The sequence below is a fragment of the Echinops telfairi genome, unplaced genomic scaffold (assembly GCF_000313985.2).
Source record: "Echinops telfairi isolate 266 unplaced genomic scaffold, ASM31398v2 ScPeMD7_7461;HRSCAF=8499, whole genome shotgun sequence".
NCBI classification, from domain to species: domain Eukaryota; kingdom Metazoa; phylum Chordata; class Mammalia; order Afrosoricida; family Tenrecidae; genus Echinops; species Echinops telfairi.
In genome coordinates this window covers 1,399,115-1,420,528 of record NW_022111361.1, presented here as the reverse complement: position 1 = coordinate 1,420,528, position 21,414 = coordinate 1,399,115, and the positions used below count along the sequence as shown (strand labels likewise).

At 42.7% G+C, this 21,414-nt stretch overlaps 1 protein-coding gene across 1 annotated transcript in view; it reads left to right on the top strand.

Moving 5' to 3' along the window:
• The first annotated feature begins 296 nt into the window (after window positions 1–296).
• The window catches only part of MYO3A (myosin IIIA), a 247,253-nt gene continuing 226,135 nt past the window's right edge, over window positions 297–21,414 (top strand). Inside the window, exons 1-2 of the mRNA XM_004716113.2 lie at window positions 297–464; window positions 3,919–4,053. Of these exons, the coding sequence (XP_004716170.1) occupies window positions 297–464; window positions 3,919–4,053 (303 nt within the window). The remainder of the gene's footprint in view (window positions 465–3,918; window positions 4,054–21,414) is intronic.

Genomic DNA, 21,414 nt, shown 5'->3' with positions numbered 1-21,414 from the left:
GATCTATGTATTGTGATGAATTGTATGAGCCCCAACAAATTGATTAATAAAAAAAAAAAAAAGAAAGTCAAACCAAAGAGGGTTGGTGGCGGCGGTGATGGTGCCATTGACTCCACCGGACTCACAGCCAGTTGAAATGTTCTATCATTTTGAATACTCTTAGTTACTGTGGTATTTCCCCCAGGTTAACAGTAGAAATACTAGTTTTTCATGAATACGCGTACACCGTTTAATTTCCTCAATGAAATGTAGATAAAGCTCTGTGCTTTTTCTCTCCAGTGATTTAAACCTTTGAGATGCTTCCATTAATTGGGAAAAAAATTATCTTTGATAACTTTCCTGATCCTTCGGATACATGGGAAATCACTGAAACAATTGGCAAAGGAACTTATGGGAAAGTTTTTAAAGTGCTGAATAAGAAAAATGGACAAAAAGCAGCAGTCAAAATTCTGGATCCCATTCACGTGAGTTCCATATTTTTCCTTATGAATTTTCTTTTATCTGTGTTAATTCCCTAACAAGTTGGCAGTATCTTATATTTGTTCCTTACAAGGTCCTTCTAAGACAGCGATTCTCAACATGTGGGTCGTGACCCCTTTAGGGGTCAAAGAACCCTTTCACAGGGGTCGCCCGATTCATAACAGTAGCAAAATTACAATGATAAAGTAGCAACGAAGATAATTTTATGATTGGGAGGTCACCACAACATGAGGAACTGTATGAAAGGGTGGCGGCATTAGGAAGGTTGAGAACCACTGTTCTAAGACATGTTATATTTTGGGAGGGAAAAAGTAAAAGAAAAGAAAAGTAAAAACTCTATTTGTTAGATTCACAAATCTGGTTTCTATATTTAGCATATTTAATAGGGCCCAATAAGGGTTTGATAAATGAGTGAGCAAGTGCACACACATACACAAACGTAGCTCTCCACAGCTCAGCAGTTGACTCGCTTTCACTTTGGGTCTCCTCAGATGATAAGAATGCAAATGCATGGGTCAGCCTAAAATGTCATCGCGACCCAGTTCCTGCCGTGCTGCTTTAATCTCGGCTCCCGGTGGAATTTCTTTTCAGCTGAACCAGAAACTCTTTTTAAAATTAAATTTATTTCAAAGAAGTGAAATCCATTTTCAAGTGTGCATACAGGTTTGAAAAGCAGAAATGGTGTTGAGTTATCATCAGGATGAGGGGTTTTTTGTTGCTGTCGTGAAAAATGGAATATCCTGGTCAGTGTCCCATACCCCTGCTCCCGTGAGGCCTCTTTGCTTTTGGGGGTGGTAGTTGTGATGAGGGAGCTTACTGAGCCTTGCACGTTACCAGAAGGGCACGAGGAGACTGCTGGTATTTGTTTTTGAACTCCTCACGTCGAATGGGTGATATATAGCCCTCCTACAGAACCTGCAGGAACCCTGGTGGACTCCTGATGATGCATTGGGCTGCTAACTGTGAAAGTCAGCAGTTTGAAACCACCAGCTGCTCCCAGGGAGAAAGACAGAACTTTCTACTCACCCCCAAGAACTTGTCTCTGAAACGGATGGGGCAGTTCTCCCGTCCTATAGAGTTACTGGGGGTTGGGGCTTGGTGGTAGAGTCTGGGTAAACCAGAATGTGCGGTGTGCTCGTGCAGTCTCAACGCTCTTACTGAGAATAAGTCCTCCGGGTATTGCGGCTCTCATGTGGAAGGGATGTGCACTGTGATGGGAAAAATATGTGCTGGCAGGACATGGAAACCCTCAGTCCTCGCCAGCTCTTCCACTAACCAACTCAGAAACACTGAGAAACGTCTCCGGGCCTCAGTTTGCTTATCATACAGTGGTTTTGTGATTTGTGATAGTTTATTTTTTCATAAAAGTATACATACATCGTCTCATATAATGTTGTGGCATTTGTTTTAACGCCATAGGTTATGTCTAATGCAGGAAAGAACAAGGAGAAGTGCTGTGCTTAGGCTTAGCTGATGCTGCACATGATCACGTTCCTGTTGGAAATTCCCTGCCATTTTCAACCGGGAGAGAGAAACATGGTTAAGGTCCGCCAAAGTGGCGATGCTTGTAAATCTAGTCTTTCCTTTTAAAGGCCAAGGTTCCGGAAGGCAAGAGAAATGGCTCCTGTCTGGTTCTGATGCTGAGCTCCCCTAATTCTTGATGGAGAAGAGCAAACGGTTTATGAGTGCATACATATGGAGTGGTACAGCCACCATTATTTTATGGTTTACTCTTGCATGGAATACTACACACCTCACAAGTCAGGTCTCACCCTTGTAATGGAAGACTTTGATTTCATGACTAAGCCAATAAAAATGTTCCTTTGCTGCGCTTAGCCTTGTCATAGACATACATGTTTTTCTGACAATTATTTATTTATTGTTCATTCATCATGTCACAAGTCAGATAAAAAAGATTTATAACCCAGAGATTGAAGCTTAATGAAATCCTTTAAATGCAGCCAAGTCTTTCACAGAGAGTCTCTTTGTAACATTTTTATTAAAGGAATCTTACTATTTTGGTTTTTGAACTTTCTCTTCCAAAGAGGAGTGAAATTAGAAGAATGGAAGTCAGTGGTTTTCGTGTCTTTATCTTTTACTAATAGTAAAAGCAACAACAGACCCAATTTAGCATTGTAGTTATGAAATCAATTTCTTCCATAAAACCAATACTAGGAAGCATGACGTCTGCCTCCAGGGGCAGTTTATCCTTCTGTTTACGTAGGTGCTCAATGAGTCTGGACTGACATGGCCCCTAACAACAGGTTCTGTAAGGAAAGGGTAAATTGTAAGAGAATGGTGGTTGTCTGCATGCAGGACCCATTTGGTCTTCTGCATAAAGAATTTGGGGGGGGGCGGTACTCTGATTATGAGAGGGGCACGGGGCAGACTGGAGCCTCTTCTCTCTCGTGCTTCCATGAGCCCCAACGCCATGGTTCTCCACCTTCCCAAGGCCTGACCCTTTCATACGGTTCCTCGCGTGCTGGTGACACCTGCAAGCATAACATTATTTCCATTGCTGCTTCATCACTGTAGTTTTGCTACTGTTATGAATTGGGCGACCCCTGTGGAAGGGTCGTTCGACCCCCAAAGGGGTCACAACCCACAGGTTGAGAACTGCTGCTTTAAAGGAAGGGATCGACCTCGAAGGACAATCAATTGGAAAGACTGTGTTGCTTTCACAACGCCTCTGCACTCTTCTGAGCCCAGCTTTCGACCTTAAAACTGCGAATGTTGGTCTACGATTCTTCCTAGATTTCCACGTTTCTGTACTCCAACAACTAAAATGCTGTCACTGACAGTCAAGTATTAATATGGCATTTTCTTAATAACTGCCCTATGAGTCGTTTGGTGTAGATGTGGTTTTCTTCAGACATGGTTAAGGGTCTATATTGCGTTTTTCAAGACAACATAACGCTCTTATCTACTTCTAGTTAAGGAGCATTTACCTAACTAAGGATCATTTCCTACTTTATATAATTACTCTATCTTACCTTTTCTTCTTAATCGGATTTATTGCATGTGTACTAGTTCTGTGTAGCTTCCAGGTAGCCCCAATATCAAAGAAACCAAATGAACCAGCTTCATAAAGTTTCCATTTTGAATCAGCACCTTGTTAGTCAGGTAAGATTACTCAGAATCACCGGGAACTTCTCCATCCCACATCTGTGTGTCCCTAACTGAATACAAAAACTGCCTTATGTCATCCTCTGGTTTATTCCATGCAAGTCAATAAAGTTAGCAGAATTTGAGACGCATTTGATTTGCATGAAAATTTCCGTCTCTCCCTTTAACTACTGCAAGGTAAAATTTCAGTGTAAAAACTCTTTTGACCTTGTCTGACCAAAATAAATTATACACGTGTTAGTCTATGATAAGTGCTTTTGACCCTAGTTGCATTTTTCTCACAGTTATCTTTTGATGACTTTTTAAATCTAGGATATTGATGAAGAGATTGAAGCAGAGTATAACATCTTAAAAACACTTTCTGACCACCCTAATGTGGTCAGATTCTACGGGATGTACTTTAAGAAAGACAAAGTGAATGGAGATCAACTGTGGTTGGTTCTTGAGGTAAGTGTTCCCACATATTTGTGTGGAGGGAAATCTCCAAGGTGGCTTGTGTAGCGTCATTCTTGAAACAACAATTCGTCGGTTAGAATGTATAACTAGGTGCATCCAGTTGATTCCCCCTGTGGGTCCCTTCCCCACCACCTTGGTGGTGAGCTGTCCCGCACGGGCATCATATGCACCACCCAGAGGGTCTGCTGGCATTGTATGAACGCCATGAAACACGTTTTCTCCTCTGCTTCAGACTGAGCGCATCCTCAGGGCACTACCGTGCTCAGTTCTGGCCTTGTTCTCTAAAGATAAACATCGGGGAGCAAAGGAAAAACCAGTATAGGTCATAAAAGGTTAACTGCCCGAATAATAGGATATAAATTATGAACTTCGATAATTTCTTCCTGAAGTTACTGGAGAACTTTTTAAAAAGTGTTTATACATTTGAGGCATACTCATTGCCTTCGAGCTAATTCTGACCCCAAGTAACACCCTAGGTCGCGTAGCACTGCCCTTGTGGATTTCTGAGGCTGGAAATCTCTGTGGGAGCAGAAAGCCTCATCTTCCTCCACGGGAGCAGCTGGTGTGTTTGAACCACCAACTTGTGGTTAGCAGCCAACTTGCAGCCCACTGTGCCACCAGCGTTCCTTCTATTTGAGGTATAATACTAGACAAATACGTACTACAGCCTGGAGTAAGATTTTATCGCTTCCAAAACATTTTCAATAATACATTTCCCATGTAGAATTACTGGCAGTTTAGAATTTAAATGGAAATCCAGGTATCGTAGGACTAAAAGGATATGGGATCAAATTAGAAATCTTTGCCCCAGAGTTTAAATCAGTGAATGTGGTCAGTCATTTTCTTTTATGCCTTTCAAATCATTTTTCTTCAAAATTATTTTGGCATTTCTCAGTATCATCACCTGGAATTAGGTGACTGTTGGAGACTCCTGATCATAGTTACCTGTTCTGTTAACAAAGTCAGAAAGGTTAGGATGGTTTCTGTACATCGAGTCAAAGTGAATCAGGGTCCTGATAATCAGTGGAGACTTAACACCTTCTTGGAACTCTGCCGTTGTGGTTTACGGTCAGAAGGTTGTATTGGAAATATCCTTAGATGGATTGGAAGAAAGAATAAATAATAATATGGCACTTGGGAAATTTACTCTATCTGAAGTTAGAAAGTGGTTGTAAAAAGTGTAAAGGAAGTGAGAAATCGGCAAACTGACTGTAAGACAATTGATTTGCATATGTAAATTGGCATAATTACATACACACATAAGTGATTGGATGCACAATTACCTGATTTATACAGATGAATGGAGCAGGTGCAGCTTTAGAGGCACTTTTCCGAAAATTGGCTTGTGGCATCAATGCTTTGTTTTATGAAAGCCCTGCTAATTATACCCCTCGTCATACTAATGTCCAAGTAGATGATTTCCCACGAGGGAACCAGAAGAGTGCTCAGAGAGCGGCTGTCCATGTTACCCGAGGGCCACCGTGCTTGGCGCCTGATGCGACATAGAGAAGACATAAGCATCACCGTTTGGGGGGTGGGGCATTACCTTCCTGTGTTCCAAAGTTGTACAACAGCATCATCTTCAATCGCATCAAAAGAGATGTGTGTGGTGGAGAGGGTGCACCACCTCGTCGGCCTGGCAGCGGGTGGAACTCTGAGCAGCCAACACAAACTCCTGCCCCGAGACTCTGCACCCCAATAATCAATGTCTCTATTCTACCCCAGAAGTGATATCCCGAAAACAACCATGTTTTCTCCAATCTGACTAGACAGTCTCGTTTCTCATTCTGTTATTTAAAATGTTTAATTATTTCTTTCAATTTTTAACTGGAAAAAAAAAACGCCTCCTATATTTCAGGAATTTTTTTGTCCTATAAATTTTTGAGCATGTATGATATAAAAAATGCTACATAGGGATGATTGTCCCCCTATTTCTCTGGGTGCCCATTTTCAGATTTTAAATGTCGCCCCAGTTGGCTACCTCGGACTAGTTGGCAGTGCTCTACAATCCCAGGAGCGCACAGAAAAGGCACGCTCTCTGAGTCAAGAAGCAGACTGTTTCCTGTGTGGGACAGATGTGGTCTTTGACAGATGTCTGTGGGAATTCATATTGCTGGCCATGTCACGTTTTCTATGTTTCTAATCAGGCCAGCATAAAAGGAGAATCTTTTTTTAACTCGAGCCTCAATTTGAGACGCCGCGTAAGATTCAGCAGCCTCCTTTGCCTCTGCGCTTCCTTAACGAGAAGCGTCTGATGCCGGGCGGGCGCCGCGGGAGCTGTGGGGTGAGGGCTCCGTTAAAACCCATCGCCAGCCATCGAGGAGATCTCGACTCATCACTAGACTAGCGCTGTCCCGTGGGGTTGGCAAGTCTCTCACCATCACGAAGCACATTGTTCCATCTTTTTTACCAGAGAGCAGCTGGTGGGGTTCAAACCTGCAACGTTTGGGTTAGATGCTGAACACTTAATCAATCACTGCAGCCCCAGAGATCCTCGAGGGCTGCATGAGATTTCTACAACATACTTACCAGATGCACGGAGAAGCCAGAGTGAAAATCTAGTTAAATCCCTCCAGAATACAGCATTTACTGTACTGAAAACAAAGGGGGAAATCGAGAGAGAACCGGCAGTCCTGCAGTTGGTTGGATGCCCAGTCACATTTTAAGTCAAAAGAAATCCAGGCTTCTTTTTCAGGACCCTTTTGCATGCTGTGCCTGTAGCCAGCACGGAAAATGCAGGGTGAGGCCAGCTTTCTGTTAAAAGACCCTTTGCCTCATACTTCAGTCTTAGCTATAAATACGCCCTTCAGGGTGGTGCCACGGCAGCTCTCCATGATTCGTTTGAATTGCTTGATTTGCTCATTCATGATGGTGACACTGCTTTCTCCCGTCGCTTTCCAATTATAGCATTTTTTCCTCTTTGAAATTATATCCTTTCAGAAGATCAAAGACTTGAAATTACAGGTGTCATTGAGAAGCACGAGAATTCAGTAAGTCATCCCAACGCTTCTAATGCACATTTCAGGTGCTCACACAGTGTTTGTATATGACACACAGTAGGGGTTGTGCTCTGTTGTTGTATATCCACAGTGATTGAAAATTGGCGTGGTAATTAAAACATTTTGTTTGTTTTTTTGTCGATGATGAAAATATGCACAGCAAAACACACCGATTCGCCTCTTTCTGTGTGCACTATCGGGTGACATTGGCCGCCTTCTTCAACTTGGTCAGTCCTGTTCACTCTCCTGGCTGTTCTGGTGCCACACTTCGGAGTCAAGTCAGGGCCCTGGTGGTGCTGTGGGTGAAGCACTGAGCTGCTCACCCAAAGGCTGGTGATTCAAAGCACCAGTCACACCACGGGGAAAAACGGGACTGTGTGCTTCCCACCACAGCGTGCCGTCTCAGAACCCCAAGGATCCCTTCTAACTCTGCCTCATGGAATTTTCTGAGTCGGAATCAACTTGATGGTGGTGGGTGTCTGTTTTGTTTTGCTGTAGTAAGTTTAGTGGGATCAATCCTGTCATGAAAGAATGGAAGGCCAGATGAGTTAGAATGAAGAAGTAGTTTCTGTTTGTCCAGCCATGGCTGTTACCCTGTTTCCCCGAAAGTAAGACATCCCCTGAAAATAAGACCTACTTACAGTTTTGCCTCTCACTTCAATATAAGGCATCCCCCCGAAAATAAGACCTCCCTGAAAATAAGGTCCCCGGAAGCTACCGTAACTCTGGACTCTGGACCGTAGTGGCGGAAGCCACTGCGCAGCTACATATGTAAAGGGGAGGTGGTAGGCTCTTGGCAGTTTGGGAAAAGAACAATTACCTGGAGAAAGAACTCCTGAGGACCTCTAATTTGAACAACTGCCAGTGTTTGCATAGCGTTGGAAGATACTTCAATGTTGGCCAATCAAAATAAAGAAACTTTGTTGAACATTTAATGCGCTCAGACCCTCAGAAAGACTACAGACTACCAAAAAAAAAATCCCCACTCAGTGCCTTCAAGTAGATGCCTACTCATAGCGGCTCCCCTGTGGGTTTGCAAGAGAGTAATGGTTTATCACCGCGCTGCTGTGGTTTGAAGCTGCCCGCCAGGTGGATTGCAGCCCGCTGCATTATCCTGACACCACAAGGGCTCCTAGCCAGAGAGGGATACTATAGGAGACTCTTCCTTAGAGCAGACTTAAAAGTGAGCCTTAAAACAGTGAGGTTGACCCACAAGAAAATGAATCGCCTGCTAGAATTAGGATCAACATTTTTTATTGAAGGATAGAAAAGTCAACATTAAATAATGCAAAATGAATAATGTCCAGCATACAATAAAAAGAAAAATCAGTAGGTGTGTGGAAAAAAACAAGAAAATGCCACCTATCATCAGAAGAAAAACATCAGTCAATAGAAACAGATCCAGTAAAAAGAGAAGAAAACAGAGATGAATTTGTTCAAGAATTTAAAGGAAAACATAGCCATAATATTGAGAAAATTGTGAACTATCTTTTTACAAAACTGAATAGAAGTTCTAGAACTGAAGGATGCAGTTAAAAACCCTGGGGTTGCTGTTGTGTGTGGTGGATTGCTGACCTTCAGTTTGGCCGGTCAAACCCACAAGCCACTCTGCAGGAGAAAGATGAGACTGTGTGCTCCTGTCAGGATGAACAGCCTTGAAAACACCATATAGGGTCACCGTGGTTTGGAATAAGCTCAAAGGGAAGGTGCTGCAGCACAAGGCTCAAACATAGGAGCGAGAACAAGGCTAGCAGAGGAGCAGGCAGAGTTTCATGATCCAGAGACCCATGAGATGGAACTAACTCGGCAATACCGAGTCACCACACTAGTGACGGATCAACTAAGATGAGCAAGTTTAGATTCACAGAAGCAACCATCGGGATTTCAAGACAGGAAGAAAGGAGGTATCCAAACGGAAGCACAGAAAAAAAACTAGACAAGTGCATCAAAGAAATAGGGAAAGGATACAGTGACTAAATTTTATTACTTAACGATAAACTGAAAACCTCCCAAATTGAACAAATAATCTGAGAGTGCAAATCCAAGGAGATCAAAAACAGAAACCTAGGGTAAACAGATAAAACCATACTTGGTACATCATAATCAAAATACTGAAAACCATCAAAGAGAAGCATTATCAGTGTGGCCGAATGAAATGAGAGGACAAACATTTCCAGAGAAAACAAAAATAAGAGTGACCACTGATATTTTTTTCATCGATGTAATGCTATGATGTCTTTGAAGGGTTGAAAAAAAATACAGTTAAAGGAGAATACTGTCAACCTAGAATCCTATATCCAGTGGAATTGTTGTACAACTATTCAGGCAAAATAAATACAGACATTTTCAGAAAAACCAACAAACAGACAAAACAACATTAACAACAAACAGACACCAGAGAGTTGCACACTAAAAAACAGTCCCAGGAAGTTTTCCAGGCTGATGGAAAATTACTCCAGATGGAAACTGAGCCGCACACAAAGGCATGAAAAACTTCACAAATAGCAAACAAAAATTTTGGAATTATATAGTTTAAGAATCTTTCAAAAATTACTGCTTAAAAATAAATAAATAAATAAATAATGAAAAAATTACTACTTAAAGCCATAATCATCACTTTGTAAAATGGGCCTAGAACATATGTAGAAAGAACTAAAGTACATTAAAAAAATTAGCAAAGGGGGAGATTAGGAGAAACAGAAATACACAATTTTAAAGGGTTTTATATTATAGGTGAACTGGTATAAACATAATATCACTTGAAGGTAGATTGTGACAAAGACCCATGTTGGAAACCCTAACCAAACCCAAATCACGTCCGCTGGCACGGAGCCATTCTGACTCAGAGTGACCCTCCGTGGGGTTTCTGACACTGTTCATTTTTGTGGGAGCAGAGAGCCACCTCCCCTCTCCCTTAAAGTGACTGGGAATTTGAACGACTGATTTTGTGGTTAGCGGTCCATAGCCTGACAGTATCACCAGAGCTCTTTATAACCTAAAGCTATATTTCAAAAAGTAAAGTATAAATACTAAGCCAGTAGAGTAAAAACTGAACTACTAAAGAACAGAGAAGACAAACAGACTTAATCAAGAAAGATTCAAACCCTACCATAATGATAATTACACTGAATGGAAATGTCTCAACTTCTACAGTTAAAATAGCAGAAATTATCAGAAGGCAACACTCAACTACAAGCCCACTTTAAATATTTTAGTATAAGTATAGGTTCAAATTGTTTTTGTTTGCTTTTTAAGAAAGAGAAAAAAGAGGTTCCATGGAAGTTCCAAGGTTAGCAATGCCAGGGTGGCTATGTTAAGATCAGAGAGAGCTTGTAGTTAAAGAAGCGCTATCATGGGGGCATTTCAGACAGGGGGCATTTCATAGGGGCAAAAGGGTAAATCATCAAAAGAACCAAGAATTCTAAATTGGTGTGTAACTAGTAAAGTTTTTAATTATATAAACCAAAACCGGACAGAACTGAAGAAAGAACTAGACATATTCTTAACGTAAAGACAGAATAAGTTTGGGAAATCTAAGGTTGTCTTGGGAAGATGGTGGTAATAATATTTAGGAATGTCGTCCCTTTGGACTTAGATTTTGTTGGTAGTGCTTGACTAGAGCCTGGGGTGTAGAGAATTCATTTTCGGTGCTTCTCTGTAGTTTAATTAGTATAGTTCCAGTGCAGGAAAATTATACTTCAATTTTGTTCAACTAAAGGACATTAAGGGTCTCTTCTAGCTTTGTGTTGCAAAGCTATACTTTGAGGTTTTTGTGTTTCCCGTTATAATTCCCCTTTTAGTCTATCTTTCATCGACTAAATATGACATAACTCATGCACCTGGATGCAATTCTCTTTAAAGGAAAATATAAAGTCTTATGTCATTTTCTAATTATTTATTACCTACTAGACCCAAATTCAAGAATATTTTATTGTGTTGTTTCTTTTTGCTTGCTTTTACTCTTTAAAATTCACTTAAATACAAACTCATATTTCAGCTCAAGTTTTGGTGTTATATATTATATTTCTTTATACTAGGAAACCATTTTATGCTATTTAAGCTAAAGTAAATTTCATCCTAAGAGCATATCTAAAATTCCATTAATTCTAAGTGAGGATTTTAAGAGTCCATAGTGTGTCTTATTTTGAAGTTCTCTAGATTTTTCACCCATAATTGTATCTTTGCTTTAAAAATATAGTTTTTATTTTTTTGGTAACTTTGATTTTTAATATCCATCATCTGCTTAATAATTTCTCTCTGTCCTGGAGTCAATGAGTAATTCAAACAACTAATGCACTGTCTGCTAACAGAAAGACTGAGGTTTGAGTCCACCAAGAGGCATCTCGGAGGAAAGGCCTGGTGATCCACGGAAAACGCAGCTATTGAAAGCCCTCTGGAATAGTTACACTCAGCTCACGAGTCAGAACCAGCTCTGGGGCAACTTTTGGGGGGGTGTTTGTCATATCCACCTGCCAGTCCTCTCTGTTTTAACTGAACTCCTCTTGAAGTTTCCTTAAGAAAACCCATTTCCAGTCTACGAAGTACCCACTTAAGTACAAGGAGAGGGAAGACTTCGGCTCCTTGCAGGGAATGGAGGCGGGTGGGATCCAGACGGGGTTCTCTGATGCCTCCCCGGCCGGGTTCCGTGACACATCCTACACTGTGGTCACGGTAGACACACGGTAGTCAATAGTCAAGCGAACTCCTGAGTTGAACTGTATTGTCACAACAACAACAATAAAAACCTCTTAATAATTAAGATCATGATGAGAAGGTTGGGTTTTCTTCTTCTTCTGTGTAATTTAACGAGTAAGATGACTGACTGGGTGAACGGGGACTTGAGACCATGAAGGGCAATAGTCTCCAGGTGTACACTACCTTTCTCACTGAAGGAGCCACGAAAACGAGACGTTAAGCATTTTATAAAATAGATGCAGAGAGGGAAAGACATTTTCTGCATGTCCCTCATGTCACCACTACTTCCAGCTATACATTGATATCTGTGCGGAAATGTCACACCGGAGAGAATCTGTGTTTTTGAGTTTCAGTGGCGAAGGCTATCTCTGATTTTAATGTTGCCTCCCCCACCCCACTTTTTGTTGCAATTGTTTATAGTTTTGCCCCCCCCCCTTCCAAATGGTACGGTTTTAAAGGAGAATTACTTTGGGTCTGTCCGTTGCTCGTTCTCTCACGCTCAGTGTTTTCTCAGGGAGGCCCTTGAGAAAGTAGGGCGCATACGAATGTTGAAGACAGGCTAGGTAGATGCCCTTGCTTCAAGGCTACTGAGTGGGGTCTGTGCTGGACAGAGGCAGAGGCCAGCCCTGTCCCTCACCAGGGATGTTGTGAGAGTTGAGGTAGATCCCCAGTAGCTATCTGTACAACCCCAAAGTCATTGCTGCTTGGTAAATCCTTACTCATAGTCAACCAGCAGGACAGAGTATCACTGCCTTATAGGGGTATATATAGGGGTTTCAACCCCAAAATCATTAAGGAAGCCGACTGCGGTATCTTTCTCTTATGGAGCAGCTAATGGTCCCAAACCATCGACCTTTTGGTTAGCAGCTGAGGGTTTAATCCATGTGCCACCATCAAAGGGAGAAAGATCGTAGGCACCAAATATTTCTTGTCAACATGAATTCTATCAGCGCTGATTATTTAATGAAATACTGACAACTCAACTCAATGATGATAGCAAATCATCAAATTGGACATGGATTTTGATAAAACCTAGTTATTGTAAATTAAATATATAAAAGGCTACAAGTATTCAGAAATTTAGTTTAAGTAATACTACTAAAAACACACTATATGTGTATTATTAGCATTCAGAGTATACAGGCCAGACACTGTAGTAGAGGACAAAAGGAAAATGTGAATTTTGATATTGGAAAGTTGACTCTCTGAACTTCATAATAAATTTTTATTTCTCTTATATATAAACTTGGGTACTTGTTTTGAGTTTATGTTTGGATTTGTTTTTTAAAGTGCCTGTTATCTTTTTTTTAAAGTCCTTTTATTGAGAATAAGCATTTATTTGGAATTGCCTTTTAGTAAATTCCAACAAATAGTAGCCTGCCCTGTGGGTTTCCCAGACTATAATTCTATAATCCTTTTTTTTTTAGATCATTTTACTGGGGGCTCTTACAAGTCTTGTTACAATCCAGTCATCAATTGTATCCGACATATTCGTACATATATTCCATCGTTCTTTCCTAGACGTTTACTTTCCATTGAGGCCTTGGGATCAGCTCCTCCTTTTTTTCCCCTGCTCCCTTCCCCCACCCGCTCCACCCAACCCTCGTGGCCCCTTGATAGATTATAGATTGTCAGTTATTTTCAAATCTCACACTGACCACTGCTTCTCTTACCCTCTGGTTTCTGTTGTTCTTCCCCCTGGCTAGGGGTGTGTGGTTATGTGCCATTCATTGCAATCAGTGCCCCACTCCCTTCCCACATCCCTCCCGCCCAGCCCCTACCCTTTTGGTATCTCCACTCCCATTCCTGTTCCTGGGTTCCATGTGGCATGAGTTTTATCTCTTGACTATACCTATGTACATGCTCCCGTCTACTCCAGAGTGGGATGTGGCACTGGGGTCATGATAGTGGAGGGTGAGGAGGTATCCAGGGAACAGAGGTATGTTGCGTGATCCATCAGTGCTCTACTGCACCCTGATTGACTCATCCCCTCCCTGCGACCCCTTTGTGGGGGGATGTTCCACTGTCCACAGATGGGCTTTGAGTCTCTCCTCCAACCCCACTCCATTCTCACCAATACATTTTTGTTTGTTTACTGTTTGTTGTGATGCCCATTGCCCGCCCTTGATGATACCTCAGTATCACACCAGTGGGCTGATGTGCTTCTTCCATGTGGGCTTGTTGCTTCATTGTTGGATGGCTGCTTTTTTAACTTCAATCCTTTAAAGACCCCCAGACACTGTATCTTTTAATAGCTAGGCATCATCCTCTGTATTCACCACATCTGCTGAGGTAGTTAGTTTATTGTGCCAACCTGGCCGATAAACACGTGAGGGAAGGCAGAGGGGTAAATGGCTCAGCAAGCCTCGCCTTTCTAGTTCTCAGGTCTCCTGCTTTCTGATGGTCAGACAAGGGTGCAGCTGCTTTAGCCAGTTCCCTGCTGGCAAGGCTCACTTCCTGCAAGACAGCCCTGAGGAGAAGCCACATGGACCTACCCCGATGCAGCCCTGGGTTCTGGAACATCCGTGTGGAGACCCTGCCATCGCTGAGATGCTTACACGCTCACTGACTTGGCTTTCCTCCTGCAGTCGGCATCATTGCGTCCGTTTTTTGTGAGATGGAGGAGGACTTTGTGGGTTGGTGTTGGACTTGTGGGCTTAGGCAGCACTGAGTTTGGATGTTTTCTTGATGTGCACTTAACCTTTATATAAAACTCTCTCTTATATGTGAGTTTCTGTGGATTTGTTTCTCTAAAGTCCCACATCTGCTTATGCTCCCATTTTGTCTTCAGTGATCTTGTAGGGGGTGGGGATGGGGGTGAGCATCATAGAATGCCAATTTGTTAGAACAAAGTGTTCTTATATTGAGGGAAGGTATGAGCCGAGACCCAAGACCCGTCTGTAGCCTCAGTGTATTGTCTTATAAATATATGTACATAGGCCAATACCTCTGTTGTTATGGATTAATGTATTTGCATAAGTGCACAGCTTTGTCACTCTCCCTATCTGTGCCTTTGCTTCCTCGAGCTTGCCTGTTTCCTTTTGGCTCCTCCTGCCCCGCCATCACTGTCCCCCTCTTCCACCTCTTAGTGCTTCCTCTCCACTAGCTTGGTGCTGCTCTGATACTCACAGGATCGCCACCCTCTCCTAGATGCTGGTTCCACTTCCCTAGTTGTTCCCCTGCCCATGACCTTGTCCGCTCATCACACCCTTCTCCCCACCTCCTTCTTCGCCCTCTGCGTTCCGGGGCCATTGGCCCCACTGTATTCTCCCTGGGTTTCCCTCCCACGGTCCAACCCATGTAGTTAGGCAAACCATTCATGTCCTAGTCCAAACAATAAGAAAACATACATTTGAAGAAAAGAAAAGGAGAGAGAAAAAGACTAGGGGACAAAAAGAAAGAAAAAAAAAACCTACATAGGTCCAGGTGTGTTTTCTGACCCCATGAGTCCCTCCCCACTTGTCCTGGGGAGATCTGGGGGCTGCCCCTCCTCGCCTAAAGCCCATTCTGGGCGCTCCTCAGGGGCTCTGTGGCTCGGCTTTACTCCAATTGCTGATCTTTTATGCTCCATTCCCTCATTGTCTCCCTGCCGTGTGTCCCCATTATTGTCCCCTGTCTCCATATGCTCCAGTTAGGGGACAACATGCCTTGAGTTGTTGGTGGTCCCACCGTCCACTCTGCCTTAGCAGCTCCATGCAGGGACCTCCTCCTCTGGGCGTGGTGTGCCTGTATGGAGTCTAGGTGACCGCCCCTTTCTCTCTTTCCTTCTCGGTTTGCTTCCGTCTGGGTATGGTAGGTCGGTTCCTGTCCCCCACCTGAAGGTCTAGTGTTGTTTTCTGCAGCACACGCTTCCAGGGTGGGGGTCAGGATGGTTCTGGTTGGGGCCAGCCCTGTTGTCCAGTCTTTCCATGGATTCCTCCACGTGTTACGTTGCCCTCCTGGTGTGGCGCATCATGGTGGGGTCTATATGCACACTCCAATTCTGTGGAGACACAACCAATACCCTCCCCCTGGGCGGGTTAGTGCCCTGCTCCCCCCATGTCATCATCTCAGTTTCTCCCCACCCCCATTCTCCCTCCTCCTTCCCCCTTCCCCCTTCTTTATGTTGGATTCACATGTACCTCCCTGGGTGTGGTCTGACCCCCCCTGACTACCTATGCTTCCACCTGTATGTTATGAGATAAATGTTTGCTTCTATTCCTGCTGTGCCGATTGTACTTACCTCAGGGGACTCATGTTATGCGTGTCCTTTTGAGATTGGCTTACCTCGCTTAACATGATTCCTCCAACTCTTCCCATAAGATGACATGTTTCATGTGATTGTCCATGCTTTTCAGTGCTGCATAGTTGTCCGTGTGTGTGTGTGTGTGTGTGTGTGTGTGTGTGCCAGAGTTTAGTAATCCACTCATCTATCAGTGGAAACTTAGGCCGTTTCCAAGTCTTTGTGATTGTGAATTGCACCACAACAAACATTGGAGCACAGATGACTGGTCGTGTTTTATTTCTTACCTCCTCTGGGTATATGCCCAGTAGAGAGATGGCTGAACCATAAGGTAGATCAATTTCCATTTTCTTTAAGTATTGCCAGATCATTTTCCACAGGGGCTGTACATATCTACATGACCACCAGCGGTGGAGGATGGTTCCTATTTCACCACATCCCCTCCAACATTTGTTGCTCTCTGATTTTCTGATTTGGGCTAACCTCAGGGGTGTTAGATGGTATCTCATGGCTGTTTTAATTTACATTTCTCGTATGGCTAATGAACGGGAACATTTTTTCATGTGTTTATTGGCCATTCAGGTCTACCTCGTGAAATTTCTTTTCAGTTCTTAAGCCCACTTCCTTAGGGGGTTAATAACTGTTTTCCTCTTTTTGCAGGCCAGGAGGTGTTGTAGATTTTAGTAACACACCCTTTGTCTGATGTGTCATTACTAAAAATCCTCTCCCGGTCTGTGGGTTGCCTTGTTACCCTCTTGATGAAGTCTTTCATGGCACACAGGTGTTTTATTCTTATTAAATCCCATTTGTTGACTCCTTTATGGGTGTAGAAAACTATATCTTTATAGTAAGACCAAAATTTTAAGTTTATTATTTGCAGGAAATAACTAAGGTAAATTAGAGTATATTGTAATCTAGCTATCCACCACATGCAGGAAATCATTTACTTAATGGAATTTCTCAGAATAGTTTTTCAAGAAATTTATTGGGCATTCAAGCAGCAACATTTAAATCTGCTGGGGAGGCCTTGTTTATTTACTTTGACCTCCACACCTCGATTCAGATGGGTCTGCACTCTCAGGCTCCATCGTCGTTGGCCTTTTTGACGGATGCAGACTGTTCTCATGGCCTCTTGCCGGTGAAGTGATGGCTGGAATGGGCGACTGTAATCTTCTCCCATGTGTTGATTTAGATCTGAAAATATGAAGAAAAAGTTGAAGAACATCTTTTTTCATTTTCTGTCACCGTGGAATTTTCATCAAGGTTTCAGAAAATCCGTGTTGGTGTCTTTCACCTGGCAGTTCTTTCTGATGTGAGCAGTTCATGTCTCCGCGTCCCTGAGCATCTACAGTGTGGTTTACGGCAGTGGTGAGGTTCCAGTCCCTGCACTACCATCCAGCTCCACGACTTCTGTAGAATTCAAGTTTGAATTTTCTTTGCCGATATTAGAGTGAATACCCTTAGTTTTTTTCCTTTGAAATCTTTTCAATTTTTTTATGCTTTTATTCTACTATATAGGCTTTTTTTGTTTTTTATTCAGTGAGCTGAAGTAAAATATTAGGGGACATCTCACATTTCTCCTAATAGCACATCTATTTACATCATAAGAGCCCTGGTGGGATAGTGGGTTATATGTTGGGCTGCTAACTGCAAGGTTAGCAGTTTGAAACCACCAGCTGATCCACAAAGAAAGACGAGGCTTTCTACTCCTGGGAAAAGGTGACAACCTTGGAAACTGACAAGGGCAGTTCTGCCCTGACCCACAGGGTCGGTAGGAATGAGAGTGGGCCCAGTGGCACTGGATTTTCTGTGCAGTCGTGCTTGGAGTGTTTTCCTAATATTTCCTTAATACTAAGAAACTCAAGTTTGGATGTAGGGGCAAGCACACTTCTAAAGTTCTTACTTTAAAAACTGCATATATACATCAATATCGTAGAACTACACTGCATTATTATTAGGTGCTCTTGCGTTGATTCCGGCTCACAGTGTTGTTACATTTGAGGCGACCGAGACCACTGCATCGGTCCATTTCTTCGAGCCCTTTCCTCTTCTCTGATGACAATTCGACTTTACCAAGTGCAATGTCCTTTTCCAAGGACGGACTCCGTGTAACATGTCTCACTGTGTCTCTAAGTTTATTCAATGTTGTAAACAATTGCAGCCAACAGATGGGAACTTTTCCAAAAATGCTTTTTAAAAAGCTACAAGATTTCAGGACATTTGATGCCAGACAAGAATAGACCGAGCAGAGGGACTGAGTAGTTTCTAGAGAGGCTGTGTCCTCACTGGCGTCTGGTGTGTAGCAGAGCCGACACTTCATGCGGTAGCCGACTAGTTGCCAGTCTTTGTCACACATCTTCCCGTTAGCTCCTGGGCATGCCATCGGTGGTTCATCCTTCAGTGCAATACTCAGATGAAAAAGGAATAACTTCTTGATGATGTGCAGCAGGACGGACAAATCTCAAATACAGTATCCTAAGCAAAGAAGGCAGACTGGCTGGTCTACGTAATTTAGGGTTCTTTTTATGCAACAACCCTTCAAAGTCAAGACTGTAGAGACTGCAAATAAGGTGTGTGTGCTGATGGGTTGGTTCTGCCTGGAGCGGGGCAGCGGAGAGAGCGAGCTACGGCGTCTGTCGGAGCCTGGAGCAGTACACTGCCTGGGTGCATCTTATCTGTACTGCGCGTACATTTGACATCAACTGTCCTTTACAGTGCATCTTACTTTTTTAAAGAAGCCTTTATTCTAAATGTTATTAGATGGGGAAAATAACAATGTTTCAAAGTGAAATTTGAACTCTGTAGTGTAAATTCTGTGGCTGCGTTGTTAATTTGCCTATTCCCTTTGTTATTTCCGGCACATTCTTTAGTGTCCGTTAATTTCCCTAGTCACATTCCAACACTTTACTCTTGCATCAACATCATTAACTGCAGTGTAAAGTGAAAAGGGGGGGGGAAACCCACTCTTTGGAGAAGGAAATAAACTTTCACTAACTTTGGAGAAAGAGGAAATAAACATTCATGACCTACCAAGATGTTCAAGACTTTTAAAATGAATCCTAAAATCCCCCCCAAAAAATTCCCATACCCACGGCCATCAGGTCTTTTAAATACCCAAAACCCATTGCCATTGACGCTGTTTGTGGTCACCTCATAGTGACTCTGTAGGGCAAGGACCCATTTGGTTTTCTGAGGCTATGAATCTTTATAGGAGCAGAAAATCTTTCTGGTACAGAGTAACTGCTGACCTTCCAGTTAGCCACCCAATGCATAATCCACACTGTCCTGTCTTTTAAATAAGTTCCTAAAAAGATTCTAAATTTCTTCATAGTCCATTATGAGTGATTTTGTGAGCTTACACTGCTGGTGCACAGTCAGAGGTGGTTTGATCTTGTTTTCTGCTGCCAGGGCAGTTTCTCCTCCTCCTCCTCCTCATCATCATCATCCTCTACCACCACCACACTTTTTATTATAAATCCATTGAAAGTTTACAGAGCAGACCAGTTTTGCCTCCAACAATTCTTTCATTCCAATGCCCGCAGTGTACCATGATGTATCTCACTCCCTTCCTGGCTCCTCCTTGTTTTCTAATCCTGCCCAGCCTTCTCATTGGGGGAATGCTGCCCTTTTCCATCTCAAATGCTCATTCTAATTCAATTCTGAGCTAGCAGGGTGCCTAAGAGCCAGTCTGTTTCTCTTGACCACCTAAAAGGATGCAGGAGGAAATAACACTCTCTGAGTGCTAAGGCTATTCCTGTGAAAGGAATTTTCTTTGGACATAGGAAGACCCTAACTGTAAATGGGGTCGCATCTAAATGCTCCTTTGGAAGTCCACGCTTAGATCTTAAAACAGGCCTTCTCAGGAAACAACTGTATCTTACGTGGCACTGAGATCTGCCAGCCAGTGCAAAATCCCAAGGGAGGATTGAATCAGACTGTTTATTCACACCCGGGCTTTGTCACCATTGTGTGATGTTTGTAGATCACTTAACCTTTCTGTGCCTCAATTTTCCAATCTCTGTTATAGAAACCAAAACATCAAACTCCATTGCAATTGGCTCTGTTTTGACTAATAGACACGTCACATAAAAACTTCCCAGTAGGTTTACCTTGGCTGTAAACCCTGGTAGCATCCTGGTTACCTGTCGGGCTGCAAATGGAAAGGTCAGTGGTTCAAAACCATCAGCTGCTCCATAGGAGAAATAAGTGCTTTCTGCTCTCATACATAGCTGTAGTCTTGGAATCTCAGAGTGGCAGTTGGTTCTACTCTGTCCTAGGGCCACTTGAGTCAGGTTCTATTCGATGGCAGTGAAGTTTTTCGTTTTTGTTTTTTTTTGAAAACCTTTGCAGAATCAAACCTTTCTTCAAAGGAGTGGCTGGCTAGTGGGTTTGAACCAGTGACCTGGTTAGTCACCAAAGTACCTACCCAGTGTAACAAGAGAACCTCTACAATATGGAGCTAATAATGATATGGCAGAGAATGCTTAGCCCTCATTCATGTAAATTGATTGGAAATGTGTCTGGCACAAAGCCTAAAGAGTGTTCAAGCCTCCATTGAACTCTAGTTGCCACATTCAGAACTGCATTCAGAGTTTTAAACTAGGGTGCTCGGGGTCTCATTTCCTTTTGCTGATTGACTGGGTTAGAAGAGAGACGGCACAAACAGCTGTCAGTGCTGGTGTGGGTGCTGAGGGAGGCTGAAGGCAAAGGCTGATGGATCATGGATCAGGGGATGAAGATCAATTCCATGGGACCAAAGCTTCCTGGGAACCATCTCTTGGCCCATTGACCCAGTGGGCATCCCTCTCACATTCCTTTACTAATATCAATGTTTACAGCACAGCCTTCTCTGTTCTGCAGCTCCTTTTCTGTGGAGTTTAATGTTACCTTTGGATTCCTGATGAGGTAAGGGCTCCACTGTGCGTTAGGTGCTCAGCTGCTAACCACAAGTTCAGCAGGTCAAACCCACCAGCCACTCTGCAGGAGAAAGTTGAGGCTGTCTACTCCTGGAAAGATCTGCAGCTTGGAAAATCATATGTAGGGTAATCATGTCGAATTTGGAATGGATTTGATGGGAGGGATTGAATGCTCACCTCCCATGCTCCTCTCTTCTTTTTCTGTTCATAGTCTCTCAAATTTGGATGGGGGAATGCAGACTAAAGAGCCTAGGAAGCATAACTTGAAGGTTTTTTTTAATATTGTAAATTTTACTTCAGTGTACTCCGAAATTGCTCCAGAGAGGTGACATATTTTTAATTAAGAAACATGAAATAGGATATAGCTGTGCATTAGGAATCAACTGTACTATTAATTGAGATTTCAAATTTTAGTAGAGATAAAGTCATAAAGAAAAATGTTCTACTACATCTGTCAAGATGGATGAACCTTGAAAATGTTATGCTAAATTAAATCACCCAGTCATCACAGAAGGAATAT